The sequence below is a fragment of the Lissotriton vulgaris genome, chromosome 6, assembly GCF_964263255.1.
Source record: "Lissotriton vulgaris chromosome 6, aLisVul1.2, whole genome shotgun sequence".
Taxonomy (NCBI): Eukaryota; Metazoa; Chordata; class Amphibia; order Caudata; family Salamandridae; genus Lissotriton; species Lissotriton vulgaris.
Genome location: NC_141694.1, coordinates 1670739171 through 1670764532, shown reverse-complemented (window position 1 = coordinate 1670764532; position 25362 = coordinate 1670739171). Strand labels below are relative to the sequence as shown.

The 25362-nt window shown below is 45.0% G+C and overlaps 1 protein-coding gene across 1 annotated transcript; it reads left to right on the top strand.

The window, feature by feature from the left end:
- The first annotated feature begins 7721 nt into the window (after positions 1–7721).
- On the top strand, positions 7722–21831 carry SLC30A1 (solute carrier family 30 member 1). The gene is made up of 2 exons (XM_086927844.1): positions 7722–8887; positions 19005–21831. Exons 1-2 carry the CDS (start codon positions 8290–8292, stop codon positions 19898–19900), a joined length of 1494 nt encoding a protein of 497 aa, XP_086783970.1. The 5' UTR covers positions 7722–8289; the 3' UTR covers positions 19901–21831.
- Positions 21832–25362: the final 3531 nt, after the last annotated feature.

Below are 25362 nucleotides of genomic sequence, written 5' to 3'. Positions count from 1 at the left end.
TCTGCATTTAGACTGCTTCCAGTCCATCCTGAAGATTGGAATCTTCTGGGTATACATTTCCTTGGGAGGTGGTACGTGGACAAAGCATTGCCAATGGGCTGCTCCATGTCGTGTGCATTGTTTGAAACCTTCAGTACGTTTTTACAATGGTTTTTCACACAAAAATCCGGTCATACGTTGGTCACACACTATTTGGTTGATTTCTTTTTTGTGGGTGCTGCAGATTCTTCAGAGTGCCAGAATGCTCTGGTTACGTTTCAAAAACGTATGGATCATTTGGGTGTGCCTTTGGCTCCTGAGAAGACCATGGGTCCTTGCGCGACCATGTCTTTTTTGGGAATAGAAATTGACTCACAGTCCATGCAGGCTCGTTTACCACTTGAAAAGAAAATGAAAATGTTGGAATTAGTCGAAATGATGTTACCTAAACAAAAAGTTATGGTGCGGGAGGTTAAAGTTTTGCTGGGTCACCTTAATTTTGCATGTAGGGTGGTCTGGGCGGGCAGAACCTTCTGTAGGCGATTGGGCAGGGCTCTGTCTGGTCATTACTTGCCACATCACCGGGTTCGCTTGTCAGCGGGAGTCAAGGAGGATTTGCGTATGTGGGTCACCTTTTTGCTTTCTTTCAATGGTGTTCCTTTATGCAGAGAGGTTGATTGGACTTGGGATGTTCAGATTTTTTCTGATGCGGCTGGCAGTGATGGTTTTGGCTTGTACTGGCAAGGAAAGTGGTGTGCGCAACAGTGGCCTGAGAGTTGGAAGAATGGAGGCAGGAGCATTGCCTTTTTGGAATTGTTTCCAGTTGTTGTGGCAGTTACTTTGTGGGGCCAGGATTTGGCTCACAAGAAGGTTCTTTTCAGGATTGATAATCTGGTTGTGGTGCAGGTAATCAATAGACAATCTGCTAAGGATGTGCAAGTCCTGAAATTGCTCAGGGTCTTTGTGTTGGGTTGCCTCAAGTTTGACATGTGCTTTAGGGCCCTGCACATTCCTGGTGTGGACAATGACATTGCGGATGCTTTGTCTCGTTCACAGTGGGAGAGATTCCGTGGGCTAGCTTTGGAGGCAGACGAGACGCCGACTCCCATGCCGGAGCACCTGCGGACGGTAGGCAACACAGGGTCTTTCAGCTGGTGGTAGGTTCATTGGCTCCTTCTACTAGAACAGCTTATGAGTTAGCATGGATAGAGTTTTTGTCTTCTGGAGCTAGTAGGAGAGAGGTGCATTGGCAGAGGTCAGAGGATGTGGTTCAGTTTATTTTGTGGTTAATGGATAAGGGTTTATCTAGAGTTACTATTGCTGGGAAGTTAGCGGGCGTTTCTTTTATGGGTAATTTGTTCTGGGGTTACTCACCATCTGCTGGGGAGTTGGGTAGGAGAATGTTGGAAGGGTGGGCCCGGGAGCGGGGAGGTGTTCAGGCGGTGAGGTCTCCTTTGTCGTGGCAGAAGTTGGCAAGTATTGTGGCAGTTTTGCCGGGGGTTTGCAAGGATGGGTCAGAAGCTTGTCTTTTTGCTACTTTGATGGTTTGGATGTTTTTGGGAGCTTTTAGGGTGTCTGAGTTGTTGGGCAACAGGTTTAAAAAAGGTGTTTTGTGGGGGGATGTTCATTTGTCAGTCAGAGGAGTATATATTTGGCTCTCTCATTCAAAGACAGATCAGAGGAACACAAGGAAGGATATTTGGTTGGAAGCTGTTTCCCCCCGGGAGACTTGCCCTTTGAGTTGGGCGCGACGCTGGTGGGAGTTTTCGGGTAGGGTTTTGGAACATAATGTTTTTCAACACCTGGATGGCTCTGTGCTTACTAATTATCAATTGCGCATGGTGCTGCGGAAAACGCTGCGTCAGCTTGGCCTTGATGAGTCACTATATGGCAAACATTCTTTTAGAATAGGAGCTGCAACAGAAGCTTTTCATAGGGGTTGGTCAAGAGAGGACATTATGCGTCTGGGGCGCTGGACTTCAAATTGCTTTCAGTGCTATGTCAGACGGGAGGTTGGGGATGCGCCTGCGTCTTCTTCTGTTTTTCCTATCTGATACTTCTTTTTCTTTCAGGTTCCGTGGCTGGTCCTCGTTCTGAATTCTTGACTATCTGGATTGTGGGGCACTCCTTCATTAAAAGGGCTCAACTTCAAGCTCGTTTGATTTATTTTGGCACTATGCTTGGTTTCAATGAACGTTTATTCAATGTTGTTTGGAAGGGTAGGGGGGGGTGTTATGGAAGGATCGAATTCCAGCTCTTGATTCTTGGTTAGCAGGGGGGTTTGTCCGGATGTTTTAGTTATACATCTGGGGGAGAATGATTTGTGTGGGGTTAAGGGTGTTGTGCTTATTAGAGCCATGAAGAAAGATCTTTCTCTGCTGCATCAGCAATGGGCTGGGTGTCACGTCCTCTGGACAGAACTGATTCCTAGGAGGATTTGAAGGAATGCAGTTAAACCTAAGGCTATTGACAAGTCTCGCAGGAAGATTAATCTTGAGTTATCTAGGTTCTGTAGAGATTTAGGTTTTGGTCGTGTTGTTCATAGTGACATCCGTTTTGATGCTGTGGAATTTTTCAAGAGTGATGGGGTCCATCTGTCGCATATGGGGATGGATTTATATCTTTTGGAGCTGCGGGAGGTGCTGTCACGCTGTTTGAAGGTTCAGAGTTTTGTAAGTTAGTGTTTTTTTCTATCTTTCAGCCTTGCTTTCTGCTTTAACTGCAACCCCCCCACTCCCCATTTTCTTTGGGGGGCAGAAAGGTGGGGTTCTGTATTCCTTCCCTCACTGCTTTCTGGGTGGCGGATTATTTTGGTTTGCCAGTTTTGGGGCATGATGGGAGTTGATAGTTTTGAATTGGGATTTTATCAGGGGAAGTTGTGCAGGTTGAATTTTGGTTTGGAGGCATAGGCTGGGGGATCTGGACAGGCTTGGGCTGTAATTGGGGTTTTTGAGATATGGTTTTGGGGCCTGTTGAAGTTATAATGTTTTAATGGGGCTGTTGTATGGTTTTAATATGTGATGGGGTATGTACGGGTGGGGGCGGGTTTGATGAGGGGTGAGGGGCGGGGGCGGTGTTTTGGGGGTTGAAAAACAATACAATCATTTGGTAAAGGTTTAGATTGTTAGGCATTGGCTGAGGTTATTTGTTGTGTAAATGTGCACCTGTTTCAATAAAGCGGCCTTTTTCACACTCTATCTGGTCTTGTGGTCTGCTCACCCTCCCCCACACCTCCCTCCCAAGGGGGCTTGGGGGGGGGCAGCCGACCCCTGGGAGCCCCCCCCCCCCACTCCCCGGGCTGTTTGGGAGGGGTGGGTGGGCCCATTTCAGAGCAGTCTGGCGTTTGGGCTGTTTTTGGGCTATTTTTAGTTGGGTTTGGAGCCCAAGCTATAAGTGGGTTGGGCTCCTCCTCCCGGCCACCATTTTAGGCTTAGGTGACCTGGTGGCCGGGAGGTATTTTCGGGTAGCTTTTGTCCCTCCTTCCCCCCCTTTATAGATGTTTATGCCTTTTTTAATTTCCCCTCTTTTTGGCCAATTTCTTCTTTTCCTTGCTTAGGCGCAGCTGGTTGTAACAGGTGGACATGGGGTTCTTTTTCATTGTTATTGTTTGTCGCTTGGAACAAGTGCGGCGAATTATTTTGGTTTGCCAGTTTTGGGGCATGATGGGAGTTGATAGTTTTGAATTGGGATTTTATCAGGGGAAGTTGTGCAGGTTGAATTTTGGTTTGGAGGCATAAGCTGGGGGATCTGGACTGGCTTGGGCTGTAATTGGGGTTTTGAGATATGGTTTTGGGGCCTGTTGAAGTTATAATGTTTTAATGGGGCTGTTGTATGGTTTTAATATGTGATGGGGTATGTACAGGTGGGGGCGGGTTTGATGAGGGGTGAGGGGCGGGGGCGGGTGTTTTGGGGGTTGAAAAACAATACAATCATTTGGTAAAGGTTTAGATTGTTAGGCATTGGCCGAGGTTATTTGTTGTGTAAATGTGCACCTGTTTCAATAAAGCGGCCTTTTTCACACTCTATCTGGTCTCGTGGTCTGCTCACCCTCCCCCACCCCTCCCTCCCAAAGGGTTAGTCTGGCGGGCCGGGAGATCTTCCTTAGAACACCCGGTCAGCCGTCTTGTCATGCCACGTCCCCCTATTATTGAGAAACTTGAATATTCATTGTATGCTAATGCAATCAATCAATCAATTTTATTAGGTTATACTAATAAAAGAAAACGCGAATATATCAAAACATCCTGATCTTAATACCAGAATAAAATACGTGTGAGAACGCAGCAATTATGATTACATTATATGATAAGAATTAAAAGACATTATTTAGAAAAGGCAAAAATAAGTCCATTTAATCACACCACCTAATGTGTAAAGTGCAAGTACATATAAATAAAAACTTTACTCACTCACTTATAAAATAAAAAAACTACAGTGTACCATATCCCAAATAATGTTCTATCATCTTCCTTTATGTTCATTTATAATCCAAAGGTGTATTCCACTACAAATACGACCGTCTGTTCTCCTGCCGCATTCTCGTCTGCTTTGCTCTGACTGCCCCGGCCCTCGCCCCATCGTGGTCCTGTGCCTCATATTTTTTAGCCACCTTGCCTCCAGTACTAATTTACACTTGCTATTTTTTAAACTGCTAATTTTTACACTGCTAATGATGAAATGATTTTCAGCTGCTGAGTGAAGGATATTTGATCTGCGTGACATTGTTACGGTTTTAACTAACTAAACAATAAAAAATTACTATTATTCATCATACTCTCTACCCCCTGGCCACCTGACCTGCATCAGAGTCCTGTGTATGCTAATGCAATATGAACTAAAATTACTATAGAAATTATATTTATGTTTAAGTTGTGCACATGCATATTAAATATGCACCCTTAATGTGATACTTTAAGTTGGCATTCACTCTAAAGACCTGTTTTTTTACTATGCTGCATTTTAAGAAATCACTGTACCTCACTTTGCTATTTCTGCATTTCTTGCAGGTATTCTCATGCACTGCTAGTTTAGAATAGATACATTTCTGTACTAGAGACAGATACATACCCTGAGAAGCAGACCTTGACAACAGGCACACAAGAATCTTGAGAGTTAATAAATGAGACTATTCTTCTCCGGCGTGTGTGTGTGTGTGTTTGTGAAAGAGATGTTGTTCCCATGTCAAATGTGGGATACTTCACAAATGATGCAGTCGGCAATGTGAGAAAGGTTACCAATCAATGGACATTTGATGACATTGCAACCAAGTGGGTGTCGCCTATGGACTTTGTGGATTATTATAACTCATTGGTTGCCCTGGCTGACTTGAAGAGACTCTTTGTCCAGAATAGACTTCAGAACTACTTTGAGATTTCTGTGGAATCTCCTCTTGTGACTATTGTGAACTTCCCTGCTGAGACCCTCCTGCAGACCCAGTGGCTGGCTAGTGGGGTGTCTGCCCCAGGCGGCACTCTTTTTGGGGGCAGCGGAGGTGAGAAGGTCATGCCACCATCTCCCCAGAACAAGTCATCCATTGCGCACCCCGCTCTTACCTCACAGGGGCCGCCCCGGGTGTCAGAAGGTCTAGTCACGTCACTGTGCAGACCCTATGCAGAATCTCCCTTGAACTCTTTTGCAGACCCTTTTATGATGGCCCACTACCCTTTGAATGGACTTCAGGAGGTTTAGACCTCATTGATCCCTTTGCACTTTGCCATAAGTGTGGCTTAGGCTGACACTTATTTCCGACCCCCTGAAGACTCTTGACTGATCTTCTGAGATGCTAATACTTACTTTATGCAGTCTGCTTAGTTCTGAAATGGAACTCTTCGATTTCTGAGAACTCTGAACTAACCAAACCAGTCTTCTCCTTTGGACTGTACTTGGGATATTTAGACTGCTAATGTATAGAAGGGAGAACTTAAGATTGTTTTCGGAGCATCAGATCCTGGTGCTGTTAGCTGGTATCGCCCTGACTAAATTACTTATTTGCTTTATATCGATTTGTCTACATTTCTTTAGGAGACTAGGTCTCCCTGTTGTAATTCTGTACTTCTATAGCATGGTCTTTAGCGTGATCTATTTGAATTTGATTACTAATTTGTAATAAACAACCTTTAACCTGGTTACCGATTCCTAGTTCTCATTGCGTATAGCCAAATTGGTTGCATTGTTAATTGATTGAATGAAGTATATCGCCCTAATATCCCTCACCCCTCAGTGCGATATGAAAGGTTCATCCGAGGACCAAACATAAGTATTAGCTAGATGAGATGCGACAATAAAGTGTGGGCCCAGAAACCACTGGATAAATGCTTCACATATTATTGAATGTACTTGACTTGGTGACAGGCTCAGTAGTGAAACTTGATCCATCCATAGCTAGGGCTGCCACCTTACCAAGAGAAGAATATCGAGAATTTGTTGTTTCAAGAGTCTGCAACGGCTTGGACATGATGATAAACTAAGGATTTTAAATGAAATTGTATGTATTCATTTGTAATATTACTTTTCTGTCATTGTTTACTTAAATTATTAGTCGTAGATCATTAAAGTAGCTGTAGAACTAGTTCAAAAGTGATTTCTATGTATATTTGCTGTTTGAAGTGTGTACAGATAAGAGCTAAAGATACTTGCATTAGGTGATTTTCCTTATTTTTGTATGGGTCCGGTCGCCAGGACATTAAAATACCGGTGGTGCCAGTAGAAAACCGGTCTGGTAGTAACTGTATCCAGAACGCTTCATGGTCCCCGAAAGTAGCACACAGAAAAGCACTACCAAGTGAAATGGAGGAGAAATTGTCTCACACTTGACTAGAACTAAGAAAAGTAAGATGAAGGAAGGCTACGCTGCTGTTTTGGAAAGGGCTGCATACATGGCAACACCTCAGAGGAACGAAAGTGAGTTTTGAAAAATAATCGGGAGAATGAATTTTCGCCATTGACTTATCTTGAAGCAGAGGCGTTTTCAGGCGGGAGACAACCTAAGTAAATCCATTTTTATTAGCTTTGAGAAATCTTGAGTCTCCCGTCGAAATCGGGTCTATTGGCTTGTATGAGGCTGTTCGTTACATCGTATCCGGACCTGCGTTCGTGGTGTGTAGAGTTTATTTATTTTATGCGTTTTTATTTAGCGCGGACTTTGTCAGAGCGCTTCACAATAGGAACAGTAATGATACATGAGGAGAAAATTTCAAGTGAACAAATTACAAATGCAAACGTTACGTTACATGAGGCAATAGTGACAATTGTTAGCAAACAAAATACAAGAGGTAGCAAAGGTACATTACAGGAGGAAAAAGTGACATGTGTGCAAGTTACAAAAGCGTACAAAGTACAAGTAGAGACACTAAAAACACAAGAACACCGTCCACTGAAGCAGCAGGCAACTCCCAGCAGCTAGGCGCTGCTTCCTTTAGTCATCAACCAGCCAGCCTGTTGCTGAGTCACTCACTCCGCAGCGGGCTATTGTTCAGAGCGGCTCTTGCGGGTGGTGTGGAAAGGCTGCACAATCACAGCTTTGCACTAGTTGCATAAAAGCGTACCTAAAGCAAAAGCCCAGCGGCCCTAAAGGGGCAAGGAGGGTGAGAAGCAAAAGATTCAATTTGAGCGACACTATGACAAACCAATGAGGAGCATCTTCCCTGCCGGCGACTCACAGCTGATGCGCACGTCCCACTATACCGGAAAAGCACCCGGTGGAGATGACCCAATCAGATACATGCAACTTCTGACGTATGACCACTTGGAGTCCATTAACGTCACCGTCGCGAGGGTGCCGGCGCAACGCTATCCCTGCTATTGGCTATGGACTCCCACCAACGGCATGAAGAGAAAACCAAAAGGCACCAATGAATTTAGTTTTGAGTGGGCGGGCCCAGACGGCTGCTTGGTTCCGTGTGGAAAAAATTCCGGTCTCGGGTGCAAAGTTATTTTTTTTCCTACTTCATGAGTGCCGGTTGCAGCGAACAAGTGTCAGTACCGAGGAGGACGGACTGCTGCCAAGCCGCGAGTTCTGTGTACGACTGCAGAGCTGTGAGGGCGCGAGCGCTGCTGCCGTTGGTACAAAACGGGTCTACTAAGAGACATACAGCTTTGTGACGCCAAGAAGCCCATCGTGACGTCAAACACCGGCAGTTGGTGGCTTCACTAACGCTCGGCCGCCGCGGCCCGAGGACGCGTGCCCCGTCGGTCATGGCTCAGACCCGGGGTGGGCAGCGGCGGCCGGTGTAAATAAAAAAGACTCTAGACGGAGCCGCGGACTTCCCGTACCCCTCAGGGCCCGGGGCCCCCCCGAACATCAGCTGCAAAATGGCGTGCGGCCCGAACATGGTGCCGCTGCTGTGCATGTTGGCGCTGACCTTCCTCTTCTTCATCGTGGAGGTGGTGGTGAGCCGCCTGACCGCCTCGCTGGCCATGCTCTCGGACTCGTTCCACATGCTGTCCGATGTCATCGCGCTGGTGGTGGCCCTTATCGCCGTGCGCTTCGCTGGCCGCACCCAGGCCACGGACAAGAACACGTTCGGCTGGATCCGCGCAGAGGTGATGGGCGCGCTGGTCAACGCCGTCTTCTTGACTGCCCTCTGCTTCACCATCGTGCTGGAGGCCATCGAGCGCTTCAGCGAGGCGCACGAGATCGAGCAGCCGCTGGTGGTGATATGGGTGGGCGCCGGCGGACTGCTCGTCAACCTGGTGGGGCTGTGTATGTTCCGCGGGGGAGCCGGCCACGGCCACTCGCACGGCGGGGGAGGCGGCCACGGGCACTCCCACGGCCCCAAGAAGAGTCCACAGAAGCGGGAGAGGAGCGCCGGCGACGGGGAGGCTATCGACCGGGAGGAGACCAACACCCTGGTGGGGAACAGCGGCTCCAACGGTGTCGGCAGCGCCCAGAATTGTACCGGAACCAACGGTGTGTATGTGACAGGAAGGGGTAGCTGTAGCTCGTAGGGTGGGTAAGGTATCTGCATCAAGCACGACAAGTTTGGAATTGGAGGCACTAGGTCAGGGGTGTGTGGTTTGAACCTTGAAGACGAGGACGCAGCTGCTGACCAGTACTGTAGCGATGCACCAATGCTGCACGACTGGGAGGGTAGGGGACACGATTGACAAATAAGGGGGTTGGAACCAACCGGAGTACTGCATTTATTATCACCCATGTTGGAGTCATAATACGATAGTGTGGGCACTAAGTCTTGTTCCCTAATTCCAAGCATACGTGCGAGCACAAAGCAGTGGTGTTATAAGTAATCAGTGTGTATATACACACCAGATACTGTATATAACTGGGCAGATGGGACACATATACGTTTAAGGGAACAACTGTTGAGTCAGGTGGACATTGCCAAAGTCACCATAGTCCCACAGTTGACAGGTTAATGATTTTAAACACTGTTGGTTAGATGAACATAAAATGAGGGACAATTTAATTTCCCTTCCTCGTCAGAGCGTATCTGTTCCTATGATCAAAGAAGAGGCTGGAATCACGTGCGGGCTGCTCTCGGAGCGGGGTACATTCTACAGACTTTCCATTTTTACCACTATATTGCAAGGGTGTTTGTGTGTGTGTGTGTGTGTAAAGTGGAATTAAAAAAACGTGGGTCCTAGGGGGATATCGGCGTTAAGAATTGTCCATCTTTGAGTGGAGGAAACATTTTTGGACGGTTGTCTTGACGTCATCCGCACCGGGTCTGCCCATGGCTCAACCATTGTGCCATGTCAATCCTTTTCGGTCCTCCTTTCCTCTCTCTAATATCACTCCGTTTATGGCAAATACTTTTGAAAACCTTCGCAGTTCTTGTCAAGATTCTTGCTGTGAGAAAGTTGCATCCACCAGGTGATACTTTCCCGTTAAAAAATATTATTTGTGACTCCGTGACTACTTGGAAACGCATCATGTTCACGATCGTCATTCATTCGCTGACAGTCTGGAAATTACACTTTTCCGAGGGTTATACATATTCGTTTGTAACTCCATGTGCCGTTTAGATAAATACATTTTAAGTAGCTTCACAAACTGTTAGTATTTCTTAAGTTTTTCATGAACTGAAATATTTCCAGATACTTCGGTCCTTGAAAGACAATAGTATGTTTTCTTGTACTGAATATACTTTTTTGGGTTTTATGCTGATTCCGTTTTCATAATACTTTTTAATAATGTAATGAGACTTTTATTGTGCCATTATACAATTATTTAACCTCTCGGATGGAAAAACAAGTTCTGTTTTCGATTTGGTGGCTCTTTCGTATTAGGCTTGATCGGATTTTAGTCTGAAGGTTAAGGTTCGTAAGTATTCGCTATGTGCTTATTTTGCTACCCAGTGGGAAGTTTCCTGCGGAAAAGAAATGCGCATGGATTTTTTTTATAGCTAGCGGATTTTGAAACACGTTGGCCAACTATATGGCTCTTTGATTATTGTCCAATGTGTATTGGTTCTGGCTTATGTGTTCGTGCATCATGAGATGCTGTCGGCATTGTGATAACCAGCTGTATCTTACGCATGTGCTGTGTTGGATGTACTTTCAGAATTCTGCTGAGGGTTTATTTATTCATGGTTGGTGATAAACCGCTACAAGGCCGTCCCTTGCTGTGCTTGGGTGTATGTGTTTTTGGCCAGTATACTCTGTTGGCAGTTCGTGTCTTTTTCTGGGTATTTTTATGTGTATGTAATGGTCTGTTATGCAGAATATTTGGATATTGTCGGCTGTGTGTGCTACATTTTATCATGTTTGGGTATAGGACCATACAATGGGACAACATTATACGAATCTGAAGTCTCTGCACTCTAAAATCGATTGAATACATCTTCATTTGGTATGATCGCAGCTTGCGTGAATTAGTACTCAAGCATCGCTACCACAGCCTTCGCCAATACATTGATGGGGGGAAAAAGAGTATACTCCAATCTGTGGTATTGCGTTACTATACATCCGACCATCATCTATAGTCGTTAAACCGAACTTCAATTGAAAAATAACGTGTGCCACTTTTGCATTTATTAAACAAAAATCAAACAAGATGCTCTTAAAATATTAAAACAAAGAACTGCCTTGAAACACGAGAAGCAGGGGCTCAAGTTTCTGATTATTAAGACCATTTCAATTTTTGAAGTAATTGTAGCACCATAAGACAAATTACTACACTAATTCATTTTGTAAGGATTTTCTTTAAAGTTTGCACTTCCATCCTTGTTACATCAATTCCAAAGTCTTGAGAGACTTCCTTTCTTAGTACAAAATTCAGGCCTGTGTTACTTACTGGTTGAATATATATACTTTGCCTGTAATATCAACCTTTTAGGAGACTTCTTTTAGTTGGCATCTTAACACACTGAAAAAGAAGCACAATAGATCCGTGGTCTTAAGCAGCCATTAGCATGCATTTTCTTTCCCCCCACAGATTGAAATCACTCCTGGTTATTTATCGACCAGGTTGCAAACTTTGTCCAAGCTGAAGGTGTTTCATCTTGAGGATACTTATTTGCAATGGTTAGTGAGACCAGAAGCATTATGAGCTATTGGATGTTGGACGGTAGTACCTGTTATTCCTTTTATCCTTGTACAGCAAGGTCTTACCAGGCATATTAGGGTACTTTACTGCCTGACCTATTCTTCATTTTCAGGTCTCGCGTGAGCTAGCGCGCATGCTTTGCTCTGCGAGGCATTTAGTAAGGGCTTTTGAACTCCGAACACATGCTCGTGTGTGTGTTCAGAGTTCAAAACACCAGGGAACACTCACACATGGCCTGTGCATGCGTCTTTCTTAAAAAGACAGCACACAATTGGTCCAATGCAGGTGATTCTCTCGCCTTCTTTGTTACCTTGCCTAGGGTGCACAGGAGCGAGCATCAATGCCATCTAATTCCAATTTTCGAGCTAGTTGGAAACGATGCCATTCGCGTGCTCGTTCCATTTGGCTTGGGAAACTAGGCAGCTATGTAACAGCACTGCACCATACATAAACTTACCTCAGAGTCCGAGAACCTGTCGGGGAAACCAGAGCCCCTGTTCACTTCTCGGGTGACGGCATGGCAGTAGACACCCTCCACCTTTCCTCCTTGCTCTGTTCATACAACTTTTGCTTTCATGGTCTGTTAAGACATACCTTAAAATGGAACTGTGCTTTCCACTGCACAGATCAGCCGTTCGACGCACGCAATTTTTTCAACGAAATTAAGGCTTGTCAGATTTTAACTTCACTTACGAACAGTGGCGTAACATAAGCCCCTGCTGTGAAGTGGGGGGGGGGTTAACTCTAAGGGGGCCCCTCAGCAAAAGTGCTAGGTGGTGAGCCAGGGAGGGGGGCTCCGTGCACTTTGCAGGGAGGGGCATGTTTCTTTACGTCACTGCTTCCGAAAGATCGGTGCTACGAGGTATAAAAGATGTCTGGTTCCAATTCCACAGATCCTGCCCACTCTCCTAGGGACTTATTCGACAAACAAGCCATGCCACCGCATCTCACGCAGCTGTCAGTGCATACGTTTGCGTGTATTCAGTGAGTTTAATTGCAGTTCTTGGATGTTAGTCTGCACAGACCGGTCAGAAGGGTGGCTGCTCCCAGGACCTAGAGCCGCGCACCCTCAGCGCCGCAGAAGGAAGTGGTGGTTAGTCCCATCCTCACACTTATCTTTCATATGGCATCAGGGTGGTGAGTTCTAAACTGCGATTGTGAACGTTATCCTGCATTTACAGCTCCAATTTTCCATAGGCAACCTGCCTGCCACAAGCTGGCTGTTTTCATCACGAACATCTGAAACCCTCAGGCTTTCGTTTTACTGACTATCCCGCAGAGTATTTCCCTGCCTTGTAAAAGGCAGGACTGTTATCGTGCACTTGAGCACCTCTGCGTTTGTGTTCACTGTAGGAATATAAGGTGCAAGACAGGGACAGAGAAAAGGTGTCGGGAAGCGCTTCTGCTAAACTTATTGCTGATCCAGACAGACGCGGCCATGAAAGGGAAAATGTAAGACAGGCTTTTAGCGAGCTTGCCCGAGCACGTTTATGTCCAACACTACTTCAAACCCAATAGTTCTCTGCGTGGGTTTTCTGTCGTGCTCTGTTAAATATCAGTTAACCTCGGGCACACTTATGTCTTAAAGGATGGACCATTGCAGAGGAAATACGAATGCAAAGGTTAGAATAACTACGTTCATTTCCCTTCAAAGTTGAAACTCCGGGTTCCAAAGCTAGCTTTAGAACTGGTACCAAAATCGTGATTCTAGCTGAAAGAAGTTATCTTCCTTTGCCTCATACTAGAAGTATGTGTTCTGTAGATATATGAAAACTACAGTACTATGTACTGCCTAGTAGTGTGCTGTTGGTATGCTCCCAGCTCTCACCATAGAGCACCACTTAAACACAAACACAGCACCAACAAAGTATCAGTCAACATCACTCAGCACCACCTAAGTATTATTCACTACCACCACAGCATCACCAAGCAGCTCCTCTGCATCACTCAGCACCACCTAAGCACCTTATTACCACATAACAATATTAGCATAAACACAGTAACACCTCCTCATCAGTGCACCACCAGTGCAGCAACTAGTCACCATCAACCCAGCACTACCACAGATGCACTGCAGCAACACCTCATTATCAACACAGCACCATCTCAGCATTAACACAGCACCACCTCCACATCAGTGCACCACCAGCTCAGCACCTGCACAGCCCCACACCAGAAGCAATTCAGAACCAATGCAGCACCACTTCGGCATCAATACAGTAACCCGGAACAAAAAACATCACTTAGCACCACATAAGCACCAGTTCAGCTACACAACATCGGCATAACTCATCACCACAACATCACTCCGCACCAGATCAATCAATCAATCAATCAAGAATTTGTAGAGCGCACTACTTACCCTTGAGGGTCTCAAGGCGCTGGGGGGGAAAGGGTGGGGGGGCTACTGGTCGAACAGCCAGGTCTTGAGTAGCCTCCTGAAGGTCAGCAGGTCATGGGTCCGTCGTTGGCTCAATGGGAGGGTGTTTCAGGTCTTGGCGGCAAGCTGGGAGAAGGATCTGCCGCCAGTTTTTGTTCTTTGGATGCGAGGGACGGTGGCGCGGGCGAGGTCGGCGTAACGGAGCTGGCGGTTGGGGATGTAGAAAAAGAGTTTTCTGTTGAGGTAGGCTGGGCCGGTCTTGTGGAGTGCCTGGTGTGCGTGGATGTGGAGCTTGAAGGAAATCATCTTGTTACGGGGAGCCAGTGCAGGTTTCTCAGGTGGGGGGTGGGAAGGGGGTAATGTGGCTGTGGCATGGTACGTAGAGGATCAGGCATGCAGAGGCGTTTTGAATGGATTGCAGTAGTTTGATGAGCTTGGTCGGGGCTCATGCGTACAGGGCGTTTCCATAGTCTAGTCTGCTACTGACGAGGGCCTGGGTGACTTCTACTTGTATCTGTTGGGATCCACCTGTAGATCTTGCGGAGCATGTGGGGTGTTGAAGCAGGAGAAGACTGCGTTGACTTGCTTGGTCATGGAGTTTTGAGTTGAGGATGACTCCCAGGTTGCGTGCGTGGTCGGTGGATGTTGGGGCTGCTCCCAGTGCCGTAGGCCACCAGGAGTTATCTCAGGCTGAAGGGTTGGAGCTGAGGATGAGGACCTCCGTCTTGTCCGTGCTCTGCTTCAGTCGGCTGATCTTCATCCAGTCGGCGACGGCCTTCATTCCTTCGTGGAGGTTGGTTTTGGCGGTGAGGGTGTCCTTAGTGATGGATAGGATCAGTTGAGTGTCGTCAGCATAGGAGATTATGTTGAGGTCGTGCTGTCGGGCGACTTGTGCAAGCGGGGCCATGTAGATGTTGAGCAGTGTCGGGCTGAGGGAGGATACCTGGGGTACGCCGCAGATGATCTTGGAGGCTTCGGGTCGGAATGGGGGGAGGTGTACGCTCTGGGTTCTGCCGGAGAGGAAGGAGGTGGTCCATTCCAGGGCCATGTCTCTGATCCCTGTGTCGTGGAGCTGTGTGCGTAGTGTGCTGTGGCAGACTGTCGAAGGCGGCGGAGAGGTCCAGGAGGACGATGGCCGCAGTCTCACCGTTGTCCAGTAGGGTCCTGATGTAGTCGTTGGCGGTGATGAGGGTAGTCTCGATGCTGTGGTTGCTGCGGAACCCTGACTGGGATGGGTCCAGGATGCTGTTTTCTTCTAGGTATCGGGTTAGCTGTCTGTTGACGATCTTCTCGATGTCCTTGGCTGGGAATGGAAGCAGGGAGATGGGCCGGAAGTTCTTGAGGCCTCTTTTTGAGTAGGGCGTTGATCTCGGTGCGTTTCCAGTTCTCTGGGAAGGGGAAGGTCGCGGTCTCGAAGAAGAGATTGATGACATTGCGCAGGTGGGGTGCGATGGCGCTGCTGGCTTTGTTGAAGATGTGGTGCGGGAGTGAGTCTGTTAGGGAGCCGGAGTGGATTGTACTCATGGTCTTGATGGCATCACTCAGTACCACCTATGTATCATTCAGCATCACTTAAGAATCACCTTGGAACCAGCGCGCCACCACTTGAGCATCACCTCAATGTCATTCCGGATCATCTGAGCATCACCTCCGCCACTACTCACAACCACCTCAGCATCACTCCACACCACTTCCGTTTGGCATACAAATTTGACCTCTATTAATTCTCCACAAATAAGTCTTCACTACTCCTATCTAATTAAAATACTATTTCATGACTTCCACCCTCCCGTTGAGTATATCCCACACCTAACAAAGCCAATAGCTCTGTCTAAACACTTATAACGGCACAAAGGCGAGACCTATTGGCTATGCCAATGCTTGTTTAAAGAAGCTTGTTGTAATTCGTCCAAAATAGACGCTAAGTTGACGTAACTGCATTTGAGTAATACGTGGGTCGGGTTTAATTTCTCCATTAATGTTGTTAAGCCAGTTTTGCTGGGCTATTGTAACTTAGACAGGCAGTTCTTCTGACAAGTATTGCTGTTGTGTTTGGATGGAAGCACAGAAACCAGACACTACTACGAACGTGCTATATTGTCAAATATCATAACAAACTAGAAGATTTAAACCTCCCTCTTGGGTGCAAAATGTTTAGGGCCACTGGAATTATGCAGCAGGGGAAGGCCAAATTATGTGGCAAGAAAAAGCAAATTATGTGGTACGGTGCAGCACATGCTAGAATTGTACTACATTATTTTGGGGTTTGGTTGCACCTTATTAGTACCAGTTAACACCTGTATAGAGCATTAAGCAATAGAAAGGTGACAAGTCAAGTTTTGCAAAGAGCCTTTCCACTGCGCAACAACATGTTGCTTTGTTTCTAGTAACTTTTGAACAGTTTGAGTTAAAAACAAAATTAAACTCTTATATTGCTAAAATGTGCAGATTATGCAGCGGATGGTGGGTTATGTGGCAAATCTGTACTTAAGTGAAAATGCTGCAGCTCCACAATCGCATAATTCGAGTTGCCCTTAATATGGTAGACCACTTACATCCCAGGCCACTAGAATTATGCAGCAGGGATGGACCAAATTATGTGGCAAAGTTGACTAAATTATGTGGCGCATTTTGTGATAGTATTACTCCCATTATTGCCATGTTTACGCATGTTAGCAGTATCTGGGAAACTATTTTGGCTCTTTTGTACATGTTTAATATCCAGTTTTAGTTGGAAGTGACCTAAAGGTACTAGTCAACTTTTGTAGAGAGCTTTCTACTGCGCTGCAACGCGTTGCTCAATATTTTTGTAGCATTTGTTGCTTTTGAGCTTGAAACAATTTTTTAATATAAATTCTGCAGATTATGCAGCAGATGATGGATTGGGTTACTTTTTAATTTCGCATAAAATCCTGCAGCTGCAAAATCACATAATTCCAGTGGCCCAGCCTAGATCACTCACAAATGTGACGTTTAAGCACCGTTACTAATAAGAATCTTAGTTACGGTGTAACTAATCTGTCTTGCTGTGCAAGTTTAAAGCCAAGTTAACCCCATGGCTGCTAGGCGTTTTCCCGTCCTGCGCTGGGATTTATTATTTTTCATTGTTTTATGACGAGCTGGCCTTGTCATCCGCGCACGGCAGGTAAGCGCCATGACGAGCCCAGCTCGTCATTAGCCTCGAAGGGGTTAAAGCCCGACGTAACACATGCGTTAAAGTTACACTCCCACGCTGTGCTTTATTTGGTTGTGTATTATTTACACAGCTCAATAGCTACCCTACCTCTTTCCAGTGGGGGTGCACCTATTGCTTCTTGTGGTTCGCCACTTGCTACATACACTGTGCTGGGAATCTTCCTGTCTTTCAAGGACGCAGCAGCGTCTCTCAGGCTAAAAGTTCTTGCACTGATGCAAAATAACTGTCCCGACTACTACTTTACTCAGTAGGAAGAATTCGGGGACACCGACTTTCAACTGTGCACCTGGCTCTTTCCTACGCTTCTCAAGTGCATATAGTTGACAACACCTCTGAGGTGTATTGAGCATTGTGTGAACACGTACATGAAAAATAAGTATTAAACATTTATTCTTCTTAAATGCTTTCTATTTTCTGGTATAGCAACGCTCATACTTTGTGTATTACAACTTCGAACTTGACCCAGTGTCATGTCTGTTGACACAAGATTGCCTTTTATTTTTATCTTATTTATTCTTTTTGTATGCTGAAATGCTTTAACAAGTTTTCCTTCCAATAACGGGTTTCTCGTGGTTCAAGAGGAAAACACAGATAATTTTATACTTCTTCCCTGGAGTTTCGAGAGTGACATTCCAAGACTTCTTTACATATGTTATTCTGAAGACCTTGCTATCTAGCTAGGAAATGATCGACATTCCTCCAATATCTTCATGCTTTTGCGGAGGAATCCATCCTTTATGTTCGCAGTCATTAATCTTTTCCTGAATTTGTTAAATAAGTTGAAGCTTATACGGTTCTAAACGAATCCATAAGGGGGCAGTGTAGGCAGGTTATTTGGTTAGTACACTGGACACTACCATGACATAATTCAACAAGACATTTTTCAAGATGAAGTTAGGTCTGTCATCTTAATTACAAAAAATCTCTTGTTTTTGTTTGTTATAAAGTGAGTACCCTCTTCTCCTATTCAGGCATCTGCTATTTGAAATGAAAATCGTGCTGGATTAGCTTGTTTCGTTTTAATGGCAGAAATAGAATAGCACTGCTAGAACATAATATAGCTATTGTAGCATTGGTGACTCAGAAAGAGACTGCTGTAAGATGTAACTAAGATCAAACCAGCCTATAACGTAGCTGTAAAGTATCTATTTTCATTACATGTTTTTTGTGAATCCATTGATATGAGGTGGTATTTCGGAGCACAACTGTTTAATAATGGCTGCATTCTGGTGTATCTGCTAGTCTACAATCGCTGAAGAGGTTGACAAAAGTCCCAAGTTTTCCTGTGTTTTCCTCGTTGGCATAATTGAATAGGTAGATTCCTCACTGCCCTTCAGTTATTCAACATTATCCCCTGCTTACTAAAATGTGTTTACACCATGTAGTCGCTGACCTGTGATCTACATCCACAGTCTTTGCTTGGACTTCTTTAGTTTGGTGAGATCTTCTGGACAACATTAGGATCTGAAAAATCTAAGATTCAAATCATATCGACCCCAATGCAGGTTTTCTTCAACATATGTATTACTTTTTTATATGAGACCCATTTTAGTAGGATTCAAATAATTCTTTCCGGCTGTTGACTCGTAAGTATTTGGAACCGAGGCTTCCCTTTTTCTTGGATGGCTTTGTGTGCAACTGGCAAGAACATTGGGCATGTGAATGCTTCCTTTTTTTTGTCTAATCTTAAACACATCAGTTTTGTAATATGGATAAATGTGTTGCTCAGTAGAAACTGCCACACGTATCAAATGTCTCATGTCTGGAAAAACGCAACGCAGGAAACCGTTTCATCTCCTTAAAACTAGGGGATATATGAATATCCGATTGTGTTTTAAGTGTGCTTCAAGTACATATGTATATTTTGTGAACTGCATATACCTCAGACTTCATCTTAAAAGACTACACCGTGGATGTTAAAATATTTCACCTTTTCTTTGCAGGTGACCCAAAGAACTGCGTGGATCTTAAACTAAATGGAAATGTTGTCCACGAAGATAACTCTGTGGAACTGGAAGACACCACCTCACAACTTAATATGCGTGGAGTTTTTCTACATGTCCTTGGTGATGCTTTAGGATCGGTTATTGTTGTTGTCAATGCCACCATTTTTTACTTTGTTTGGAAGCAGTGTCCCCCTGACGTGCCATGCACCAACCCCTGTGTGAATGACCACTACAAGGATCACGTATATCCGTATGTAAACCATACTGCTTTGGGTCTGCCAGGCAACGAATCGAATCATGCCTATCGCGAGGCTGGTCCCTGTTGGGTGTTGTATTTAGATCCATCCCTGTGCTTGATAATGGTTTGTATACTCCTGTATACAACGTTTCCATTACTCAAGGAGTCTGCCCTCATCCTTTTACAAACTGTTCCAAAACAAATTGATATTCATTCTTTAAGTATGAAACTGGGTGACATTGAAGGAGTTGAAGCCGTTCATGAGCTGCATGTTTGGCAACTTGCTGGTAGCAGGATCATTGCAACTGCTCATATTAAATGCCACGACCCTCCCTCGTACATGGATGTTGCAAAGCGCATAAAAGATTTCTTTCACAATGAAGGAATCCATGCTACTACCATTCAACCAGAATTCTCGGGTGTGGGTTCCGAATTAGGAATTTCTTCATGTGAACTTCCTTGTAGAACTCAGTGTGCGTTAAAGCAGTGCTGCGCAGGAAAGAAGGTGAAAAAGACTGGCGTATCTGCTCTTGCTGACTCTGAGAGCAATAGCGAATCTCCAAAGAGTTTCAGAGGAAGGACTAATACCGGGGAACGCGAAACTGCAGTTGTCGTAATCGATAGTGAGGAAAAGCAATTTGAATCTTGTTTATAAATGAAACATTTGTGAGGTTTGTTTTGCTGCGTACATTCTTTCCATAGAATGTAAACTGACTTTTCATGTCACTCTGCCAATTCTAAATGCAGGTAGGATGCTTTTGGTAGTAGTTCGAATTTTGTAATGTCATTCATATTTTGTTGGCATTATAGGTGCAGCAGTGCTGTAGCCCGGGCTTGCCGTTATTTCAGCTGGGGAAATGGCCAACCAATGTGATGACAAACATTTCAAAGATTCTTATGGCATAGCATTGATTTACGTGGTTAAATAAATCTGAATGTAATTTGTGTAGCTGGAATTTCTTAAGCAGTTTTCATTTTTCTCCTACCAACTTGATACCTACCTGCGCTTTATATTCCTTATCGTATTTCTGTGCGAGTAGTCCACAGATTCTTTACTGAGCTCTGGGAAATTGCTTTAATTTATCAATGTAACTGTTGCGTAATTGTGGCACTGCTGCATGTCCATTTTGAAATGGAAATCTGAAGCCATGGGGCTTTCTTTTTTATAGTTTTAAACTGTACTACTTTTTAGTACTCTGCACACAAAACCAGCAGATTGTTGAAAAATATGGTTTGTACAATACATCGTTTCTACTCTAGATTTTTAAAATGATCTGAAAGGCATATTCTGGTGCTTTTTCATTGTCATTTTTGCACAGTATAATTTATAGCATAATACAAATAGTGATATATTGTATTGCATTTTCATAATGCATATCTAACTCTCAGTCTAGGGTACCTATAATTGTAGCACTTGAAAAAAAAAATTACAGACGTGCATGTGTCCACCTCTGGAGTCATAGTTTCACTCTTAACTCCCATCTGGTTTATAGGGGAGAGAACATCACAATTCTTTCTGTGATCCGGTTGACCCGTTGTAAGGTTCAACAGTGCAATGAAACTTGCAGATATCAGTATTGAATTTAAAACCAATCTATCCGAAGATGCCTTGGCTTTCGGCCTGGCTTCTGGTCAAAGGTGTGACTCTAATTGTCTGGTAAGTTTGATTCATTGGGGTATCCACCGTACCCTTAAAATAGATGTTACTACAGCAAATGCTTCCCAGCTATATTTGTTTTGTTAACTTATTTAATGAGTTATTTTGTTTTGCTAATGCTTTTGACTTTGTTATTTTGATGTGCTTGAAAATTTATCTATCTAGGAGAATTACACGAACGTGAGGTTCTTGACGCCTGTTACCCGTCCACCTATGGTTTTTCCTAAAAGTCAGGCCATTTATTGCCACAACTTGGAAATTGCATCGTTTAGCCTAAAATGAACGATGTGTTGCCTTGTTGGGAATTCTAAAGAAATTTAGTAAATTCTGTCTTTTGTCAGTTGCTCCTTTTTGTGGGTGGGCATCCTTTACATTCCTTTTTGTAAAGAATTGATGAAAAAGGCAGTTTTTGTGCTTCACTTTTTCTATACAAAATTGGCATAATATCTAAATTAAAATGTTTATTTCTCTAATCCAGTACAAACTTTTATTACCGGAGCATTAACCTTGAATGTGCTCTTAAGTGTGTGTACTTGTAGTAAGCAGTTGTTTTCATCCCTCCCCACACCCCCACCCCATGGTATATCTTCATACTTTTGTCTCTAATGTGAGCTTCTGCATTCAACTGCACTTCATTGAACTAATGTGCAATTGTTGTAATAAGCTCACTAATTTCTGTAGCTTGAATCATGTTTTAATTCCATCCGTGGATGTACAGCCTGTTATCTAAACGAGGAAACATCAAATTTGAATCTGCCCATTATTGTTTTCAGTCAAGTTTACAGCACACAGAATGTAATGAGATTACCATGATAAATCCTGGGATCGAAACTGCTGTTTATACTGTAACTTGTATTTTGTGCATTCCTGACCTACCGTATAACATTACAATAAAGAACAAAGGCCTCCTTTGCACTTCAGAGTCTAAACTGGTATTTGTGGTAATTCTTCATATATCGTCAGGGAGCAAATGTATATAGAAAAACTTGCCAGTTTCAAACACTAATAGTATTAATGTATGGTTTTTTTTGTACGCTAAGTAAAATTAACCCACAGCCATAACGCTGAGACAAATCTATATTTTTGTGCTTGAGAATTTTCACAGACCGGTCTTTCACATCTATTTTTTTTTTTTTTTTTCTTTCATTTATCCTTAAAGGTAAAACCATTTTTTTAGGTCTCGCCTGGAATAAGCATCTGAAGGATGCGTCCAGGTGGAGACTTATAGCTGCCTGTCTCGGGGGGGAATGAAGGACAAGAGGGTGCCACGCGCCTCTCTTGTGCTGGATTTGACTGCGTGCTCGCGCACTCACGCACATACACAGCCACACGCATACACAGGCACACACACCCCTCCCCGTCGCTGCTGCACCTACACACACACTAGCGCACCTACACGCACACACAGAGACCCCCCCTCCCCAACACACACACCAGCGCACCTACACGCACGCATACAAAGACCCCCCCCCTCCGCCGCCATCGCACACATACACACACACATACACACACACATACACACACACATACACACACACATACACACACACACACACACACACACACACACACACACACACACACACACACACACACGCACCCCCCTAGAACTAAGCCCCACTTACCGCCAATCGGGACTTCTGTAGCCGGGGCTCTCCCTTGGGCATGGGAGCCCTGCTCTCAGGCACTCCGTGTGCGCGGGACTTCCGAAGACGGAAGTCCCTCCCAAAGGAACTGGCGCAAACGCGCATGCGCAGTGACCAGACAATAGCAAAATCATTTTCACTGTCGCCATCATGCCCCATCGTCAGGATACCACCCACAGATTGGGTTCGAAGGACAACCAGAACTTGTTTTAATTAACTGCAGTGTGCCATCTGTTTTTCACGCCGCGTTTGTTTATTTATGACGCGCTCCCCGTGTTCACGATAGAACGGCGGGATTCCTCCAGCCCAGCATTCTACTTTCCCTCCCTGCATTGGCTACACGGAGACAGATTGTTTAATTTATTCAGCTACTACAAAATCTCGCTGAAGTATGTACGGCAGCTCACACGGCGTTTCTTTGAGCTTGTCTTTATTTTGAGTGACCATCGCTGCTACTGCAGCCGCACTTATCTCTCCCGCCCGCCCATGTTGTGTATCTCTGTGCAGGCGGCGCTGTGTTTGGCTTTACTTGTATGGTTGTTGGGACGGCGATCCCAGGAGATAACTAGTTTTATTTATGAGCGATGTGCGTGCTTTCACTTTAATTTTCATTTTGCACGCGCAAGTCGTCTCTTTTGCTCACGCGCAGTCTCCGCTGTACTCGTCATCCATAGCTAAACCTTAGACGAACTTGCATTTGGTGCTGTGTCCTGAGAGTTTACGTGCAGCGGGTTCCACTCAGCAATTTAGATTTCTCAGGAAGCACGTGACTCTGGACGCCTAATCACCAAAATGAGTAGCGTTTGTCTCGTGCTAGAGGTTGCGGCCAGCTGAAGGTAAGCCTGATTTGTCATCACCATTAGCCCTTCATGCCAACTTATTATAAACGGCGCTATTAACAACTGGGGGCCCGCTCTCCGGTGACAGTCACAGGCCGGGCCGCCATGTCTGCTGCCCGCATGCCTGCCTCCCATTAACATTCAGGACCTGTCACAGCTCCGGAAGCTGCTCCCCCGCACCCCTCGCAAACAAGCGCTGATTGCGGCGCTGATGGCTTTGTAAATGTTTGCCTCTCATAAAGGGAAGAAAACACAAAGTCGTGGCATTAGGGTCGCATACAGCCTCGCCTGCAGCAGTTCTCGCTCCAGCGCCCATGCACTTCTGAGACCAATTTATTTTGCTGAACACTGTCTCTTTGACGTGGCTAGAAATGTTACCTCTGCTTTCCAATCAAAAACACAGCAGGGCGGGCCATCTACTCGGCACGGCCAGGGCCGCCTCCCCGGCACCCCTCTCAGCTGATGGGTTGTACAGTGACAGCCAGCAGCATCCTTGCACTCACCGGCCTTTTCTGAAGATGCTACGCTGACGAGATCTGTCTGATGAGTGAGTGATAACAAGTGTTAAGTGGAGTGTGAAAAGGTCAGTCTTCCCAAACTGATATGTTTCAAAACTTTCATTAGTTTATGTTTGCAATGCAAGTGTCGCTTTATATGATCCCGATGGCGTTGAAACAATTGACCACAACAGCCTCTCGAAGTTATTGATTTTGTTGGCAGGTACAAACCACGTGTTATTAAAACATACTCTGCCGGATCCCACGTCGGGATTATGCTGCAGAGAAACTGATATGCATACTTTTCCAGCTGCTTGCATTAGAAAGAGACATTTCATCAGTCTGGTACACAAAAAAAGTTGAAAAAACGTTAACACTGTTTCATACAACAGAGGGTTTTCAGTGCTAGCACTCTGGAAGGCACGACTATGAATACATGTATTTATTTACATGCCACACTTCGCGATATGAAAGGCCTTAAGGCGCGAGTTTTGGCAGATAAGGGAAGAAGGCACAGGACAATAACACAAGTTGCCCAGCATCACACAGCTGAGCAGCCCGTGTGTCTAACTGCCTCAAAGATACGCCTAGAAAACAACCCACCAGTAAAAGGTGCTGCAGAACAAGCACATACACAAACAAGGTTTCAACTGTGGGTGACTGGAGCAGGTCAAATAAGCTGGAGACCTGACTACATTGCTGGCCAGGGGAAAGATAGACTTATTATAGAAGATAAGGAGGGAACCATGGGCTTTCAGCTATCTCTGAAGCAGTATATTGAGCTGGCACTCAGTCATGAGTTACCTGCCTCCTTTGCTCCAAGATTTGGTAGAGTGCAAATCGATTCAAGAGCAGGACAGCTAGGGAACTAATGCTGCCAACAGCTACTTTTACCTACCTCACTTGGCCCTGCTGCCCCCTACCTATCTGCTCCCCGTGCTATCTCAGGGGTCAACAGTGGACACTGCCAACAGTCTAACAGCTGCCATTAATACATAAACAGTGAACACTCCCAGCACAGCACTAACTAGTAGTAGCGTGGTACTGTAACCGCACAGCTGTGTCTACCACAGTGATAACACACTGCAAGCTGCATTAATAATGGACACTAACAGCACTACACGTTCACTGACAGCTGCCATTCCATATTGGGTGGGCACAAGTATCCGCTTGCTACACCATAATATGTATTCATTAGCCTGGCATATTTCTTTTTGACCTGAGCTGGGTTGCTGCAGGTTGGGGTCTGCATTTTTTCCTAAATAGTTCCCATATGTACAATTAATAAGGCCGAGTGTTTTAATTGCTTCATTCCGGTTACACCAGTCTCTTCATGCTTGCAATGCAATAGATCTTGCATTTAAGCTATTAGCATTGTAAATGACAATGCCTTTTCTTTATGTTTTAAAAACCAAAACCTAAATAAAAGGCATTGCCATTTACAATGCCAATAGCTCAAAGTTGCGCAAATGCGAGAC